The sequence below is a fragment of the Cnephaeus nilssonii genome (assembly GCF_951640355.1).
Source record: "Cnephaeus nilssonii genome assembly, chromosome: 14".
Lineage (NCBI taxonomy): Eukaryota > Metazoa > Chordata > Mammalia > Chiroptera > Vespertilionidae > Cnephaeus > Cnephaeus nilssonii.
The window spans coordinates 3,847,152-3,865,236 of NC_137085.1; the positions used below are offsets into that span (position 1 = coordinate 3,847,152).

The 18,085-nt window shown below is 43.4% G+C and overlaps 1 protein-coding gene across 2 annotated transcripts in view; it reads right to left on the reverse strand.

The window, feature by feature from the left end:
• The window catches only part of ABL1 (ABL proto-oncogene 1, non-receptor tyrosine kinase), a 95,796-nt gene that overhangs the window by 28,181 nt on the left and 49,530 nt on the right, over positions 1-18,085 (reverse strand). The window contains exon 1 of one of the 2 annotated variants that reach the window (XM_079789840.1): positions 13,917-14,174. The exons of the other annotated variant lie outside the window; for it this stretch is intronic. Coding sequence (XP_079645966.1) covers positions 13,917-13,995 — 79 coding nt within the window. The 5' untranslated portion in view covers positions 13,996-14,174. Of the gene's footprint in view, positions 1-13,916; positions 14,175-18,085 lie in introns of those variants that run through there. 2 annotated transcript variants of the gene reach the window in all.

Sequence of the window (18,085 nt, forward strand, 5' to 3'; positions counted from 1 at the left end):
CTAGTTAGGGAATGGGTGGGAGGCAACCAATTGATGTCTCTCTCACGTTGTTGTTTCTCTTTCTCTGTCTCTCCCCCTCCCTTCCACTCTTTCTAAAAATCAATGCAAGAATATCCCCAAGTGAGGATTAAAAACAACAAAAACAAGAATAGGCCTGATTCTTCAGCATTCACTTAAAAACAAAACAAAAAACCCACTGAAGGCACCCAGGACATCTAAAGGGACTAAGTTAAACTTCCAGAAACATGACTGGAGAACTTTCAAAAATGGACATTCTTTAATAACTCTCTGGAATAACCCAACAGAACATAAACGAAGGTCTTTCAATTCTAGCTTTTGTATACAGACTGAAGTAAACCTTCAGGAATCGTTTTTCTAAAAGAATGCATCCCAAATTATGTCATTACTATGCTTGATAAATTCATCTTATGAATCACAGGGACACAGATAATTTAAAGGAAGAGGGTGTGAATGTGGAAAAGGCTCAGTGATGTGTTAGGTATAGGTACGACCTGCTGAGTATTTAAACTGGCTCTAAAAGTGTGTTTAGTGCCATCGTGATGAGGGATTGATCAATTAACAACAACAAAAAGCTCATTAAAGCAGGGAATTACTATTTTTTTATTAAAATATGTGACCTCCACTCCCCACTGAAATATGCATCCGTTTGCGTGTCTTGGCTATAGGGCCAAGGACTAGCCTTTCGGTGCGGATACGCACTCAGAGCTGGGAGCTGTGTTCTTCTGTAAGTCCTACCTGTTATCACTGTCTACCTCCAGCCCACTTTCCTGCAGGTGGAGGGAGAACTCAGAGCCATTTGCTATGTAATCCAGTACATCCCTTCCAATTACCCGCAGGTGCCTTACCTCACCTCTAGTCCAGTAGCAATTTTTAAAAAGTGACCTGCCTTTACTGAGTCTGTCTAAAGCATTCATTTTCATAGAAAGAATTACCTTTTCACATTTGGATTTCACTGGTTTCATATTAACCAAGTAATTAAAACAACAAGTATATCCAAAAAACAACAACAAAACAGTTCAGAAAGAAACACAACTGGCTTTGGTGTGGCTGCAACTCCAGGGGGCAGGAGCAGTGCTCACAGCAGACATGGGGGCGTGGCAGTCCTGTATCTGCGCCATGGCAAGGGTAGTTGAGCGCAAGGGTCAATTCAGCAAGTCAGTTAAGTGGAAGCAAAAAGAACGTCTACCATCATTATATTAAGTAAATTAGACAAGGGATGATTCTGAGCATAAGAGAACTTTTGCATATCAAAAGAACAAGACAAATCCCTCCACTATGGAAAAATAGACCAAAACCAGGAATAAGCAACCAATGGACACAGACAGTAGGGGGGGAGGGCATGTGCTGGGGGGTGGGAGTGGCTGGGGAGAGGTCAGGGGGGGAAAAGGAGATTTATGTAATACTTTAAACAATAAAGAATTTAAATTTAAAAAAAAAACATGAATAAGCAATTCACAGAACACTTAAATTGCCATTAAAATAGAAAGCAGGTTAACCCTCTAGTAATCAAAGAGATGCAAATTCTCCATTAAATTGGCTGGTACATTTTCTTGAGGCTAATAGTGTGAGACTTCAATGAAATGGGCACTCTCATACTATGCTTGTACTTGGTGTAAGAAGGCCAACTGGAAATATGAACCGAGTCTTTTAAAAATTCTGTAATATTTATCCTACCTCTAGGAATTTATACTACTAGAGCCACACAATGATCTATATAGAGTGATTTTTAAATAGCAAAACATAAAAGTACAAAATATTTATCAACACAAGGTAAGTTAGTTTGTGGTCCCATCCATAAAATAGAATCCTATATAATAGAAGCCTAATACAGTAGGTCCTCGGGTTACGTCGGAGATCCGTTCCTACATTAGAGATTCGTTCCTAAGGGGCAACATAACGCGATTTTCGCCCTAAGTCGGAACCCACCTACACAAGCACCTACGTCACTCACATGGAGCACATACACAACAGTAATGAAGTGAAACTAAAAAAATTTTAAAAGAAAGGTAACAATTCCTGACCTTTACTTGTCATAAATAAATAATAAAAAACATAAAGCACATATGTACATACATTGAAATGATGGAACTTTTTTCTTAATAAATAAATGGCAGATAGCGACGTAACCACATAACAATGAAACGATGTATGTTGAGTACGACGTAACCTGAGGACTGCCTGTATGCTAAGTATCTGGTCGGCCATTCAACCAATCAAAGCATAATATGCTAATGATATGCTAAGGCTGCTAAACCACTCACTATGACATACACTGACCACCAGGGAGCAGACAGTCAACAGGTCGACCAGTCGCTATGACGTGCACTGATTACCAGGGGGCAGATGCTCTGACCAGTAGGTTAGCTTGCTGCTGGGGTCTGGCGCAAGATGGGCCAGACAGGCCCTGGAGTCCTCCAGCAGCCCCTCTGCCCTGCCGGCCCAGCCCCCAATATGCCCCCATGGGGGTGGGCTGGCCAGATCCCACCCGTACACAAATTCGTGCACTGGGCCTCTAGTATGCTCATAAAGCCGTTCAAAATATTTTTGGAGAAAATTGAGAAAAGTCCAGAAGGAACTACACTAAAATGTGAACAGTAGTTAACTCAGGGTGGTATGTTAACAGTACCATTAAAAGTAGTTAAAAAGTGGTTAATTCAGGGTAAGTGAGATTACAAACATTTAGAATTTTCTTTAATTTTTCCTGTATTTTGGATGTGGATTGTTTTTATCATCGAAAAACAATTACAAAAATAAGAAAAAAATTTATAAATGGAAGCCAGCTGATGCTTATATAATTGATAATCTAACATTAAAAAGTACCCTGAGGGAGGAGGGCATCTTCTCAAGTTGTCCTTAAAAAGTATTTGCTCGTTTCCCTCTCGTGTCCCAACCCCATGGCCATGAGCACACAACCTTGGCAGACCAGGCCCATACAGGAAATTAAACCAAAGTCATGAATACAGTAATGCTTTTCTTCTCAAATGCCATTTGACCTCTTCTATCAAGCATTCTGCAGCATCTGGATTTGATCAAAGAAAGTTACATAATCAGGGGCAGTGGCCTGGAAAACACCTGGAGTAGGCAGAACGCAGATACCCAGGGGTGGCCGTCGATTAAAGTATGGGTTCAAGAGGGACTGTCCCTTACACGGAGACAGATGCTGGGAATTTCATGTGAAGGGATGAGGCCTCTGTCAGGAAGGAAAGGGCCTCCCACCGTTTTTTTGATTCAACAGGATGTGAGGAAATCCAAGGCAGTCTCTCCATTTTCCTCTCCAGTTCTTGCTCCATTCCACAAATTAATGGCCAAAGCCCAAAGGGAAGTATTGCTCATGCATGCCTCTGGACCGAGACACTGAAGCGTAGCCACAGTCCAACCCCAAAACCTTCCAGTCAATTCCCAATCCAGGCTGATGTCAAAATTGACTCACAATGTATAAATGCCAAGTTCCTTGCTTCATTTCATAGTGAACTATGCTCGTCAACCTTAAAAATGATTACAGCTTACAAGGCCAAAGTTGCAGAATGTACTTAAATCTTCCTTGCTTAATACATGAACTTTCTGTCAGTCTCACTGTCAGGAAGTTAAACCCCTAAAGAAGCCAGTCGGCTTCATTAAAAAAAGATGCCCAAAACAGCACCCTCCTCCGTCCTTCCAATGGATCTTTCGGCTATTGTTAAATCTCGGGAAATAAAAGTTTAGCATCTGCTATTATTCTTGGTTTTTGGTGTGTGTGTGTATGTGTGTGAACATTTTCTGCAGCATCCTTTCTATGTCATATTTATTTTAAATATATTTAATATTTGTATCATCAAAAGTGCCTCTCATCACATTTAGAAGTCTATTGTTATTTCACCATGGTGTTAATGAAAAGGTTTCCATCATCAACAAAACTCAGGAAAAGTAATGAATCAGCCATTTTAAGCACCAAGAATTATGACATCTACAAACCTCTAGAAAGCTGGGGTTCCAGCTAAGAGAATAGCAAACATTCGGAAACGCCACAAAATTCACTGGGCCTGTGCATGATTAACTTAGTATTCTAAGAAAATGGGTTGGGTCTTTAAAGTACAATTTAGATAGTTTGATACAAAAGAATCCTTTCTTAAAGTTGTGAGTCACTGATCAAAAATGTTTACAAAAGATTCCCTGATATGGCATATCTGGTCTAGACTCCAGGCTGTGCTGCCGAACCCGCCACTGGCAAACAGAAGAGAAGGAAAAGGCTCATGAACTCCAGCGCCTGGCTAGGCTACTTCACAGTTCGGGTGGGAGGGGAGGCTTCACCTCCAGGAAAAACCTCCCTGGGAAGCTTCCCGCCTTCCTGTTGACGCTGAGCCCAAGGCCACGGTTCCCTCTGCAATGCCCTAAGCCAGGCGTCCTCAAACTACGGCCCGCGGGCCACATGCGGGTGTTTTTGCCGTTTTGTTTTTTTACTTCAAAATAAGATATGTGCAGTGTGCATAGGAATTTGTTCATAGTTTTTTTTTAACTATAGTCCGGCCCTCCAACGGTCTGAGGGACAGTGAACTGGCCCCCTGCCCTAAGCAGTCTTTACTGCCCACAGAGGGCACGTCAGCATGTCAGAGTTGGGGAGGGCGAGGGGCAGGTGTGTCAGATGTGTAAGCATTCCCTTTACTTTTCCTCACATTCAGTTCTTCACCCAGGTTGCTTTAGTCCTGTTTCCTTTGTGGGCCCTTCACTATTATCCTCCAGTTCAAGGAATCTCTGTAATTTAAAAATCTATAAAACAGATCCTTCAAAAAAGAGGGAAGGCTTCGTGTTTTATTTCCTACTCTGTTCCAACTGATGAGATCATGCTCAGACTATTCTCAAGTCAGTTTGTAACAGTCTCATACAACTTTTTATAATATGAGTTTAGAGGAAAAGTATTGTTTCCCACAATTTGAGCTTGATGAAAGTAATTTTATCTACAGTCTACATGGCCCTTTATTTTGTCATTTACACCCTCAGCCAGAGCAGTTAAAATTATTTTAAAAACAAATTTATTAGCTAAATACAGCCTTGGCATTAACCTCACAATCTGAACAAAAATGTCCCAGCACCCGCAAATACCGTGTCAGCAGCTGGGGAGCAGGGGTATGGCACAGTGGTAACGATGCAAGGAATCACCGCATGGCCCTGCTCCGGGGGGGTGGGGGGGGACACGGTAATAAATACGCACAGGCCTCAAAGCACAAGTCCAACAAGAGGACAGTGCTGCCCTGTGGATGAACGTGTAAGAACACAGTCACTGAGGGCCAGGAGCTGCGAGGGGCTAGGGAGGGGGTCACCCTGAACAAGACCGTGCCCAGCAAGGGAAGCAGGACTCACAGGGATCCAAGGCCAGCCTGACCACCAAGGCCACTAAGGGGTCTTTACCTATGCTGTGCAGGGGACCCTGGGGTGATGCCGAGGGACTCCTCCTCAGAATGAAGTTTGCAGACGCAGAGAATAAGTATGAAGAATTGCAAAGGGAAACAGCTATATTGAAATAGTCCCCAAAACTTTTTTAAACTGTGTGATAGTGCTTTTTATTAATGCATTTGGTATATGCTTCTTTATTAACGTATTAATGCTTCTTTATTAACACATTAAATAACAAGATCCAGTGGTAACTACTTTCAGTTCAAAGTAGTGATGAGTGTAAGTAATAATCAAAACTGTTACATGACATGAAAATATCTGATTTCTACTGGTGACAAAGTCACAAGTTCTGCTAATATTACTGTAGTTTGTCTTGTAAGTTCTTAAAAATGAAATACTAATTTTCAATTAGAGGTTAGTAAAATAAAGTTTTAGTATTTTCCCATCCAAGAACAAGAACCCTGAATTCTATGCCAGAACCCAAGGGCCTTCCCGGTTGACAGCTCCAGCACTCAGATTCGGTTCGTACAGCCCAGTGATGGGCCGGGGGGAGGGGCCAAGAAGAAGGCTGCTACAAACTAGTGAGAAGTCCAAGTTATACTATTTTCTTTTCTACATACTGCCGTTTTATCACATTATAGGCAAAAAGTTAATCCATTTTCTAAGGAAATCTCCTTTAAAAGGCAAAAAGTTAAAAAAAATATAAAGTCACTTAAATTAGCCTAAGGCTTAAATGTTTCCCCTGGAACCTTTTTACATTGTAATGTTCCATTTTAGAAAATGAAATTCTCTGTCCTAACCTATTCACAGTCTTCATATTAACCTTTCTGAGGATAAACAGTCCCTATAATCCCCTCCCTCTACCAAAATGAAAAAGAAAAAAAAAGGACTTTCGTATCACCTTTTAAGAATCTGTTGCAAAGTCTACAGTTACGGGAAATGGAGTACAAAGATCAATGTAAAACGAGAACCACCATCTTCAAAACACTGAGCACCTGTCCTATGTGCCCGCTTCCCTCCCTCTCATCCCATCAAGTTCACACCCACATCTTGGCCACTTTTCCTCCTAATCTCTTTGGTCAGTCCTGCCCTCTCCTTACCCCACCACACCCGTGTCTGGTTTCCCCTCTGACCCTGCCCAGATCAGAAGGGTCCTTCTAACTGCAAATCTGACCAATTCACTCTCCTGTCAAAATCCCATCTAGATGTCTGGGTGCCGGCCCTGCCTGTCGATCACCAGTCACCATTCACTAGCAGTGCACCTATGGCAACCTAAGAACAGGTGCCTGCACGGTAGCGGGCAGTTTGCAGATAAAGGGGGAGGCACTGCTCCTAGCGTGTGACAGGTCCTCACCACGTGGTTGCGGCTGTTCTTGGAGCCACCACTGCAGACGTCCGAGCTCCTAAAGCAGGCACACGAGGCCCTTGGGGGTCTGGTCAGGGACCATCTTCTCCAGTGACCCCTACTTTCCACTCCAGCCTCCCCAGATGCCTTGCCGTTTCCCCCAGGCAAACCCTGTTCCTGCCTCATGTGTGTGCACCTTGACAAGGGCCATGTACTCTCCCTGGAATTCATCCTCCCGACCTCACACCTCTATAAACATCCGATTTGTCCTTCCGCCCCCGACTGCCTCTCACTCAGGCTTCCTTACCCTTCACCTCACTTGGATATTTGGTGTCTGTTTCTATTACCGCCCTAAGGAATCCGTGTTCCTTGCAGCACCATTAGCCTGGGCAAGCCTTGTTCAAACCTCAGCCCACCACATCTGGAAGATGCTCATTTCTGAGCCTCGGGGACTCAAATGCACAACAGGACAACAACAGTATGGACCCAGTCCCTGATCGGGCTGTGGGGGGGGGGGGGGGGGGAGGGGACGGGGAGGGACCTCAATGCACACTGCATGCAGACAATTTTTGTATGAATGTCAGGTGTGGTACCTGGCACTAGGGCACTACAGGGCAATTACTTCTTCTCTTGTTACTGTCACCACAAACATCAACTTCTTTTGGGCAGAGACCAAGCACTTCCAGAGTGTTCAGCACTGGCCTCATGATGCAGGACGTACAGCACTGCCCCGTTTATTTAAATTACCTCCTACTTAGATCACCTGCATTTGTTCTTCTTTAGCAACAAGATAAAAAACACTGCATCACGACTTAAGAGTGCACCTTAACTACCTGTTAACCTCTAACAGCAGAAGAGCAGAAATAATAGATAGTAAAGATGAAAAGCAAATGAACCCTGACCAGGAAAGCCTTTATGAAGATCTAGGAAATGCAGTAAATATTTGTTAATGGAAGGTAAAGTATGGCCAAGACCCTAAAACACACCTTGGTGTAACACGAGTCCATTTCTCGATGCTTCCTAACAGGCAGACAGCATGGTGAGAGGCCCACCCTCCACGCAGTATTGTCTGTGGGAGAGAAAAGCGGCACTGGCTGGAAAAACGGTTTTCTTCTGCCACAGGCCATCGCAACAGCCTGAGAGGCTCCGCTCTGCCTGCCAGGCCTGAGCTGGTTTGAAAGCACTCACTTCTCATCTCCTGCTCTTCTTTAAAGCATCATCCAGGACTCCTGGGTCAGTTTAGATCCAAGTCAATGAAGTAGAGGGGTTACCCAATGGCAGGCAATTTCCCCAGAATGTCCCATTAGCCATTATTATTTCTATTGCTAACCTGAGTAGCTGAACGTGAACAGAGAAGATATTTTGGCTCCTAAAAGCAATGGCTAATTCTATTCATGGCCTGCCTTTAGATTCAATTTTCAGGTATTCAATGTACAATGCTAGTAGCTAAATTTGAGGACTGGTAAGAATTAGGTCTCTAAAGAGAAATTAAGAGTAATGAAGTTAAAGTTTATGCAACGAAATGCAATACAATAGGTGTTATTGATCCCTTACTGAGTACCAGCACTGTGCCATGCACTTTATCTGCACTAAATCCTACCACCTTCTTACGCAAACTCCATTATTACTGCATTTGAGGGCAGGAAACAGAGGCAGAGAGAGAAATTACTCCCCTGGCCCTCCCTCCAGTGATCCTGCTCAGCTGCCAACCCTGCCTCTCTCTCATGATCTTGCTTTTTCTTCCTCTCAGGACACCCTCCCTCTACCCAGTCCCCTCTCTCTCTGTGTCTTCCTTCCCTCTCATCTTGGTTTCCCTTTCCTGTCCCAGCCACTGTCTTTGTCTGTCTTTGTCGCCCAGTCTCTTTCTATCTCCCCCTCTGTCTCTCCCTCCCTTTCCTGCTCCTCTCCTCCCTTCCCTCTCTAATTCCCACCTGTTTCTCCTCTGCCTCATGTGTCTGTCTTTCCTATCACCACCACCCAACACAGAGAGGATAACAAATCACCTACGGTGTGGGTTAGGACAGGACTTGAAAAGCCATTTTGGAGGACAACTCTTATTACCTGAGGACAGAATTAGACTCTCAAGAGTCAGTAACTAGCCCTAACCAGTTTGGCTCAGTGGATAGAGCATCGGCCTGTGGACTGAAGGGTCCCAGGTTCGATTCTGGTCAAGGGCATGTACCTTGGTTGCAGGCACATCCCCAGTGGGGGGTGTTCAGGAGGCAGCTGATATATGTTTCTCTCTCATCGATGTTTCTAACTCTCTATCCCTCTCCCTTCCTCTCTATAAAAAAATCAATAAAAAATATTTTTTTAAAAAGAGTCAGTAACTAGCAAAGCTATTCAATGGCTTTGGAACTATAAATTCAATAGGAAAGCAAACAAGATGGACCAGAAGTTGGTAATATTACAGCTGGGTGAGGAGTACCAGGGAGTTCATTATGTTGTCTGCTTTTGTCACAGGTTTAAAACTTTCTGCTGTAAAAAAAAAGGCGAAAAAGACGAACTTAAGCATTTGTTTTAGAAATTGTTCTTCTGTGTTCTACTACAATCCACCATTACAGAAGAAAGTTATATATTCTTCCAATGTCACATTTGATCTTTAGTTCTTGTTACATATATTTTCCCAGTTTTAAGGTATAATGATATTGTATAAGTTAAAGGTTAAGAATTTGATATATGTATATATTGTGAAAGGATTATCATAAAAGTTAACATCCATTACCACACATAGCTATAACTTTTTCTTGGAAGGAGAAACTTTATAAAGATCTATTCTTTGCAACTTTCGAATATACAATACAGTATTTGTTAACCATAATCATCACGTTGTACAATATTGTTATGTATTTTTAAAGCCTAACAATTGACAATTTTTCCTGTTTCTGTTTTGGATCAGTGTTTAATGACACTAGCAAAATTATTTTGCAAAAAAAAAAAAATAAAATAAAATAAAAAAATAAAAATTATTTTGCAACAAGGTAGTAAGCAGTATGAGATTTTTAGCTTTCACATGTTTGGAGCTATGAACATACTCCCTCTGGAGAGAAGAAATAAAATGCCAACCATGAACCAATAGGATTTTTTCTTCCATAATTAAAATTTTCACCATGGGAATAAGATAGAATCAGAGGAAGGGAAGATACTTTTCCTTAAAACCAAGGACAGGAAATATTAATTATATGCATCAAAACAAACTTGGAAACAAACTGTTTTGTTAACAAGAAAAACTATCAGGAAAAAAAAAGAGAAACTATGGATGGGTTCAACTCAATTCTATCATATTTCAGCCATTAGAAAAATTTCCAACACCAACATTTTAGACTGCTAAGTATTTGTTTAAAATAACAACATCTAACATATGCTAACATCTTGCTCCATGCCCGGGTCTGTGCTAAACAATTTAAATGAAATCTCTCATGTGAATCTACCAACTCAACAAGACAGGAACTACTCAGAGCCTGTTTTAGAAATGAGAACACCCAGGCTCAGAAAGCAATGTGCCCAAGATCCCTGGGCAACATGGATGGCATCTGGGTCCACACTGGCTGGCTCCAGAGCTGCGGGCCTTATAAGAATGGGACCCTAGCATATATATCCTAGCCAGAAAACTCTCTGGACTGAAGGACATCTCAAAGGAACCTCGTATTGGTATAAATACATATATTAAGCATGTTATTTGTTTCAAAACTTCCACCTGAATCATCTCATATGTTCTCAAAGCCATGCTCTAAGGTGAGCTGGACAGGGGGTGCTTGTTCTGTCTTAGAGGTAATGAAACAGAAAAGCTGAGAGAAGTCGGACAAAAAGCGGATCTCCTGACTCAAAATTCAAAAGTGTTTCCAACCAAAGTGAACGGGGCCCTTCTTCCTTCTCTCCTCTGAACACCTCGGAGCACTGGGACGAGAATGAGTGAGGATGTCGATGAAGGGCTCGGTGCCCAGGCCTGTCCCATCAGAAATGCTCAGTGGTTCTAACACAGCCCCAATGAAAGGAGCTGACTGACTGGCTATCCCGCTCCAGAGGCGCCTCGGATCGTCTTTGTTCCTAAACAAGAGAAGGAGCGGATGAGCTCAGGAGGGCGTGTTCAGGAAGAGTACAGCATCCCTGAAGCAGAAGTACTAAGTGTGTCTGTGGCTGGACCACATAAAGCACTCGCCAGAAAGTTAACTACTGACAAGAAGCGTAAAAGAGGGCCCTTAAGATAAAATTTGAAAGTTCAGCAAGAGTTCACTTCACAGACATTAGTTTTTTATTCCACCACATAGAGCTCACATGTCCCTGTACAACATCCATACACCATGTATGCAAATACAAACATATGAATGAGTAAAAGTAAACTGGAGAAAAGGTGAATTCAAATGGCTAATGTTCCTGTTTTCTTTCACATCGCTGGAGGTAAGGAATAACAGCAAGTTCAGTGTTTGAAGTAGACCAAAGATTATAAAGATATGACTACGGTAAATCGATGCAGCTATAAAGATACATTTTCACAAAGCTGATGAACAAAATTAAAATGCTATAAATGCTTTTACATGCATGAAATACTTCTAGAACGGCGGTCGCCAACCAGTGGTCCGTGAGGTCTGAAAGGCTGGCGACCGCTGTTCTAGGAGGACACACAAGAAACTCCCGAGTGCCTCTGGGCAGGGAAACTGCACAGGAGACAGAATTACCTTTCACTAAATACCCTTTTAGAATGTGCTATCATGTACAGCTATTTTTTTAAATATGTTTTTACTGATTTCAAAGAGGAATCAAAAGGACTAAAGGAATCGTTCTTATCAGTATCAGGTTTCCAGAAGGGAAAGAAAGAATACCCCCTTTTGAGGCATTAGAGTTTCTGAAGATATCATTTTAACATCCACGGAGAGTTCCAAAGAAGATAAACAGTCATAGTCCACAAAGCAGAGTAGACAGCGTGGGTTCAAATCCCAGCACCACCACTTGCTAGCTCTGTTACCTTAGACAAGTTTCCTAATCTTTCGGTGCCTCAGTTTCCTCATCAATAAAATGGAAATAACCACAAGGCCATCATGAGAAGCAAATGAAATCACAGAATGTTGAAACAGTGGTTGGCACACAGTAAGCATTTAATAATTGCTTTGACAGCTAGGCCCGAATAGCAAAGTAGATGCATGATCAAGTTGCATTTACAGCTGACCCTACTTTGATAGGATGGAAAACTTGACCATACTTAATTCTCTCCATGACGTGTGATGACTGGGCCCCAGTGGCTGTCAATAAACACTGATTGATTGACCTAGATGTCAGTAAAAACAGAAAGGCTGGATTACTTACCCAGATGTTGGCAACTATTTTTCCCAAGAGACTAATAGCACATCCAGTCTTTAAGAAAGGATCACTGAGGTCTGTTAAATTCTCTCAACTACAAAATAGTAATTTCATTTACTTTTCCCAATTAAACACAACAACGACATCAGGAAAACTCAGTAACAATAAAAAAATTCCTATAGTGATAGCTTTCCAGATAAAGCCTTAACTAAAGCAGTCTGTTGTACCAGAATCCTTTTTTTTTTCTTCAGACTTGAGAGCCAACATTATTTCAAGACATGCTGGAATAAGTCACTTTAGACCCCCCCTCCCCAAAAAGAATAATTAAACCAGCCAGGTACTACTAAATCCCCCCCACGAAAACAAAACAGTGTCACAGCTTTGCTGTGACCTAAACTTTTCCTCCAGCTCTGCAGTTACAAAAGTCCATTCATCTCCTCAGCCTTAGGCACCCATCTGCAAAATGGAGATGATAATGCCTGACACTAACTCGTTACAGATGTAAATGAGAATGTGTTCAGAATTTTGAGCAACTTGGAAAACAAGCCACGTATTAACTGAAGTTGATTTTGGCTGTTCAGATATGAACTTTTAGGGGACAAATAAACCATCTCTCCTAATGCTAGATTTTGTGAGCCCACTCCATCTGGGTGGGCCTTCTCTCAGGCCCCAAATCCCAGAGAGGGAAAAGGGACCCAGGTACACCTACTGTGGCAAAAAGGGCAAACAGGCTTTGCCTATGTCATTGGGGTTTATGGTTTGAGCTACATATATGATTCTAGGCAGGCCCCCAAATCAAAAAGTGAAAAGAAAAATAGTTTAGACAATTAATGAGGCCTCTGTTTATTTCCCCTTCATTTTAAAAAGAAAAACATTACAACTTCCTGGCACTATAGTAGAAAACCTACTTGTTCTAAAATGAGCTTTACATTTCTAATCCTATTTTAAGCCCTCAATGAAATTGATGGAGAAATGCAAGCAGGATTACATCTCTGAAGTACAATCAGCCTTTTCAGCTGAAAGCAAAGAGCCTGGGATGACCAGCCGAAAAGCAGATCAATTTCAGATCCATCTTGAAGCTATCAAATGATAACCACTCATCCTCAATTCACTTTTTTTCAGACGTCACCTTACTGGGACAGAAAAGGAAAGACAAGCAACAGGCAAGGGGGGAGGGGAGGGCTTAGATAAGAAAAAGAAGAGCAGAACGGAAAGAAGGCAAAAGTGAACCGCTCTTGGCTCTCAGCTTTTTTGAAGTCACGTAACATGTGGCTACTCTCCCCTCCCCCAAATGCTCTGGACTCATTCAAATGCCTTCTTAAAATCTGGTGTGATTTCTCTTTACTCCATCCAAAGAGAGAGAATGTCTAAGACGTCCTCGTGGTCTGTTTGGGTTAGGGACGGCGAGTGGAAAGATCACTTGAAATTCTGTATCCATAAATGGTAGAGCCGTGTTCCTTTTGTAGTTGCCCGATACCTAATGAAAACCGTATCTTTCACAAACACAGGTCGACCTTTTTGACACATAATTTCCAATTAACGGTGGAAATTCCACAATGTGGGCCGTTCAGGCCCGCAGAGTTCGCTTTCTCAAACTTTTTCGGTCGAAGCCCGCAGCTGGGGCCCCCTGGACACCGCCATCCCGACGCGGGCTCTCCAGGGGCTAGGAGCGCGCGGGGGCCAGAGCCCGGCACCCTTCCCCCCGGCCCCCGGCCGGCACCGCCAGGGGCCGCCGAGAGAAAGAGCCAGAAAAGGGGAGATGGAGAGGAAAGGAAGGGAGGGAAGGAGAGGGAGCGAGGAGGGAGCGCGCAGGCGGGAAAGGCCCAGGAGGCCCGGCTGGCGGCCGCGCGGCGCCTCGCCCCACTCCCGCCGTGGGCCCGGCGCTCACCTTCCAGGTAGCAGCTGGAGGACGAGGAGAGCCCCTTCTTGGACTTGCAGCCCACCAACTTCAAGCAGATCTCCAACATTTTCGTGTGCCCGAGCCCTGAGGGCCAGCGCCCCCTTCTCTTCCGCGGCGCGGCTCAGGCTCGGCTCGTCGCTCTGGCTCCGTGCGCCCTCCCGGGCCCCCGTGGCCCCGCCATGCGGCCTCCCCGCCGCTCCGCGCGCCCGCCCCTGGCCGCGGCCGGGTCTCGGTCTCCGCTCCGGACGCGCCTGTTAACAAAGGGCCCCGAGCCCGGCCCGCGAGGCCCGCCCCCGCCTCCGAACAGCCTCACTTAACCCCCTCGGCGCCGCGCCGGGACCCGTTCTGGGCGTTCGTAAGGCCCAGGCCAACTAGACCATCACCGCGGTCCCAAACCAATCCAACTTCTACATCAACAGGATTTCTGAGAAGCAGAGCACTGAGCACAGGCGATCCTCACACCCCAAGGAAGAAACAGGCCGCACCAGCTGCTCCCCTGTGGAGACTGCAGGTGCTCCGCCACTTCTGAAACCTGAAGTTCCCAACCGGCACTGCTAAGGAGTCCCACCGTGCCCTGGCAAACCCCACGTCCCCAGAACGCTGGTGAATAATGCAAATTCCTTTGGAATTACCAATAATGGTCTCATTTCTATTCAGTGAGCTTACTGTGATTAAGGCTAAACTCAATGGGTGGTTAAGGAATGAATAATCGAGATCTGGAACCCACATAACAGAAGTATGCAACACATTCGTCAAATCCTACATGCAGGCTCGGAGACAGCTGGAACAAGGAAGAGACGTGCGCGTTCACATTCCAACGTAATTTCGGATTATGTGGAAGGGATGTGGTCCCCACAACGAGAACCCCTCAGGCAGGGCCTGCATCCCTGCTTTGCCTCATGTTCTTCCGCAGAGAACTGTTTCCCTTGTCCGGCAGGTGTCACGGCACCATTGTTTAAAACCCAGTTCACTGCTGTGTTGGGCTCAAATCTGTGTATAACTCAGGTCAGGACTGATAAGAGACAATGGCATATCACAAGAATGTGTTACTTGGCATAAAACCAGAAATCCAGGTCAACAGGAAACAATAGGGTCCCCAATCACACCAAATAATTTAATAAAAATCAGATAAATATCAGTAACAAGAGAAAACAAAATTTAATAATAGTATCAAAGCAACAGGCAGAAAAACTAAGTTAGTCCAGTCCTGGCTGGTGTGGTTCATCCTGTGGGGCATCATCCTGTGCACCACAAGGTTGCTGGTTTGATTCCAGGTCAGAGCACATGCCCAGGTTGTAAGCTCGATCCCTGGTGGAGATCGTGCAGGAAGCAGCTGGTCAATGTTACACTCTCACATAGGTTTCTCTCTTTCCCTCTTTCTAAAAATAAAAACTATTCTTTAAAAAAACACACACAGAAAACCTAAGTTAGTCCATATCTTAGAGCACATGAATAATAATCACTAACATGTATTACCCTAGTCAGGTAGCTCAGCTGGTTAGAGTGTCGTCCTAATATGCCAAGGTTGCAGGTTCGATCCCAGATCAGAGCACATACAAGAATCAACCAATGAATGCAAAAATAAGTGGAACAACAAATCGATGTTTCTCTCTCTCCCTTCCTCTCTCTCTCTCTCTCTCTCAAATTAATATATATATGTATGTACATATATGTATATGTGTGTGTATACACACACACACACACACACACACACACAACTAACATGCACTGAGATCTCACTATGTGTCAGAATCTGTGAAAAGCATGGTCTGTCCACACTACTACACTGCATTTGCACAACGACCCTGTAAGGGAAACAGTATTATTTCCCCAATTCTCGAAGCTCAGTGAAGTCAAGTACTTTGCCAAAGGTCTTACATATGGAAACAGGCAGCGCTGGACTCAACCCAGGTCTACCTGGGTCCAAGGATCAGGCTCCTGACCAGTGAATTAATACACAGCCACACCTGACCAAAAATAGATTACAAGTAGATAAAGCTTTGAATATCTATATCTTTGGTTAAATAACTAAGGTTGGTATATGTTTCAGAGGAAGCCTTAGTTGAGAGATCCTGGCTATGGTGATCAGCCCAGAGACAACGCTGGATTCATTTGTTTTACTTTCCGGCCTACAGGGTAATGACCAAAACATGGGTATCTTCAGTACCCCAGGAATGGCTAAGTTAGAAGATCTTCATTTAGGTCTGCCATAAAGAACACATAAAAATTCAAGATCTGACTGGATGTGACTAGTGCCTATCACAGGGGTTCTCAGCAAAGGCATCGTTAACTTTACAAATTCTCATCGATGTACAAAACGTTTTTACTGTGACAGAGTGAACCTGCGGTTAGTGCTGTAGTGCCAGGTCAGGCCTCGTGAGCACCTAAGAAGGCCCAGCACCTGGAGACACAGGGCTACAGGCAACAAGCAGAGTGCCTGTGGATGCCATCTAGAATCGGGGCGACACTCCCTCACTGGAGAGCCTTCAGGAAACCACTGCTGACTTGTTGAGTGTTGTCTTAAACCTTTCAACCTCCAAGTGTAAAGTCAAAAATAAAATTCAAAAGGGCGACACCAGTACAAACAAGCTGAAAAATACAATAATCTGTTCTGGTGCCATTCTGGAAAGTTCAAGAGCTTTGGACCAGACTATGATAAAGCCTGTCATTATAGAGCATTTTATATTAAAAGGCTATATATTCAAATTGGCAAGTAATGCCAAGAATTATATACACATTAATGGGCATTTTTGCAATTCTAACCATATCCTTGAATACTATCAGCTAATATAGGCCCAGATATTTGTTTGCATGTTCTATGCTTTATATTGGGATATAAGTTTATTTTTAAAAAGCTAATGACTATTACTAATATTCTGCTCTTGAGTCTAAAATGACTTTATCCTCTTAAAATGAGTAATGCTTGCCCTAACCAGTTTGGCTCAGTGGATAGAGCGTCGGACTGCAGACTGAAGGGTCCCGGATTCGATTCCGGTCAAGGGCATGTATCTTGGTTGCGGGCACATCCCGAGTAGGGGGTGTGCAGGAGGCAGCTAATGGATGTTTTTCTCTCACCGATGTTTCTAACTCTCTATCCCTCTCTCTTCCTCTCTGTAAAAAAATCAATAAAATATATTTTTTAAAAATGAGTAATGCTTAACTTACAAACTGTGTCCAAAACTGAATTAGCAGCAACGAATATTGAAACTATCACCAAACTGTACACTACCATATCAAACCTGTACTATCCTTTCCAGATCCAGTGTTGATCCTTATGATACTCACTTGCAAGGTACAAAAGGCATTCTGTTACAAGCAAGTAGAGCCTCAATCTTCTTACTATACTGAAGGAAGGCCCAAGGATTCCCTCTAAGCAATCTTAAGCCTCAAAGGCATTAACTTAAAAAAATAAAGAAAAACAACAACAAAGGAATGAAAAAGACTGTGACCTACTTAACTTGTTTGTCACGCTGCGTTCCGTTTGGGAAAGGATAGACACTTATTGTGCACCTAATACGTGCCAGGCACAAGCCTCACAGCAATCCTTTGATACTGTATAATGTAATTTCATTTCACAGGTAAGGAAGCTGGGAGAGGAGGGGGAAAGAGGAAATATTCTTGTTCAAATATACAAAGCGAGGAAGTAGTCAAGTCCAAAGTCCTTGAATTTTCCAAAATGGCACATAATTTGCAATTTAAGTGAAAAGTGGACAATATGTATAAAGCCAGAGGATGAAACAGAAATTGGAAGAATATGTCTTAAAAGAAAATAGTTCTGGGAATTAGAGCTAACCAGAATATTTTAAGACATATTAAGAAGAGTAAGAAGGAAAGAATAAAGGTCCTTAATTAGATTAAAGTATGTAACAAGCTGTGTGTCCAAAGCAGGGTGCAGGGACAACTCACTTAGATCACCGGTGGGGCTGCTGACAAGCAGACGTCGTCTCCGTTCAGGACCTCCGGAATCAGACTGTGGAGCGCGTTGACTCTGAAGGCCCTAGATGAGCTGAGTGGGTACTGTACTGAGATGAGCTGAGTGGATACAGTACTGAGATGAGCTGAGTGGGTACTGTACTGAGATGAGCTGAGTGGGTACAGTACTGAGATGAGCTGAGTGGGTACAGTACTGAGATGAGCTGAGTGGGTACTGTACTGAG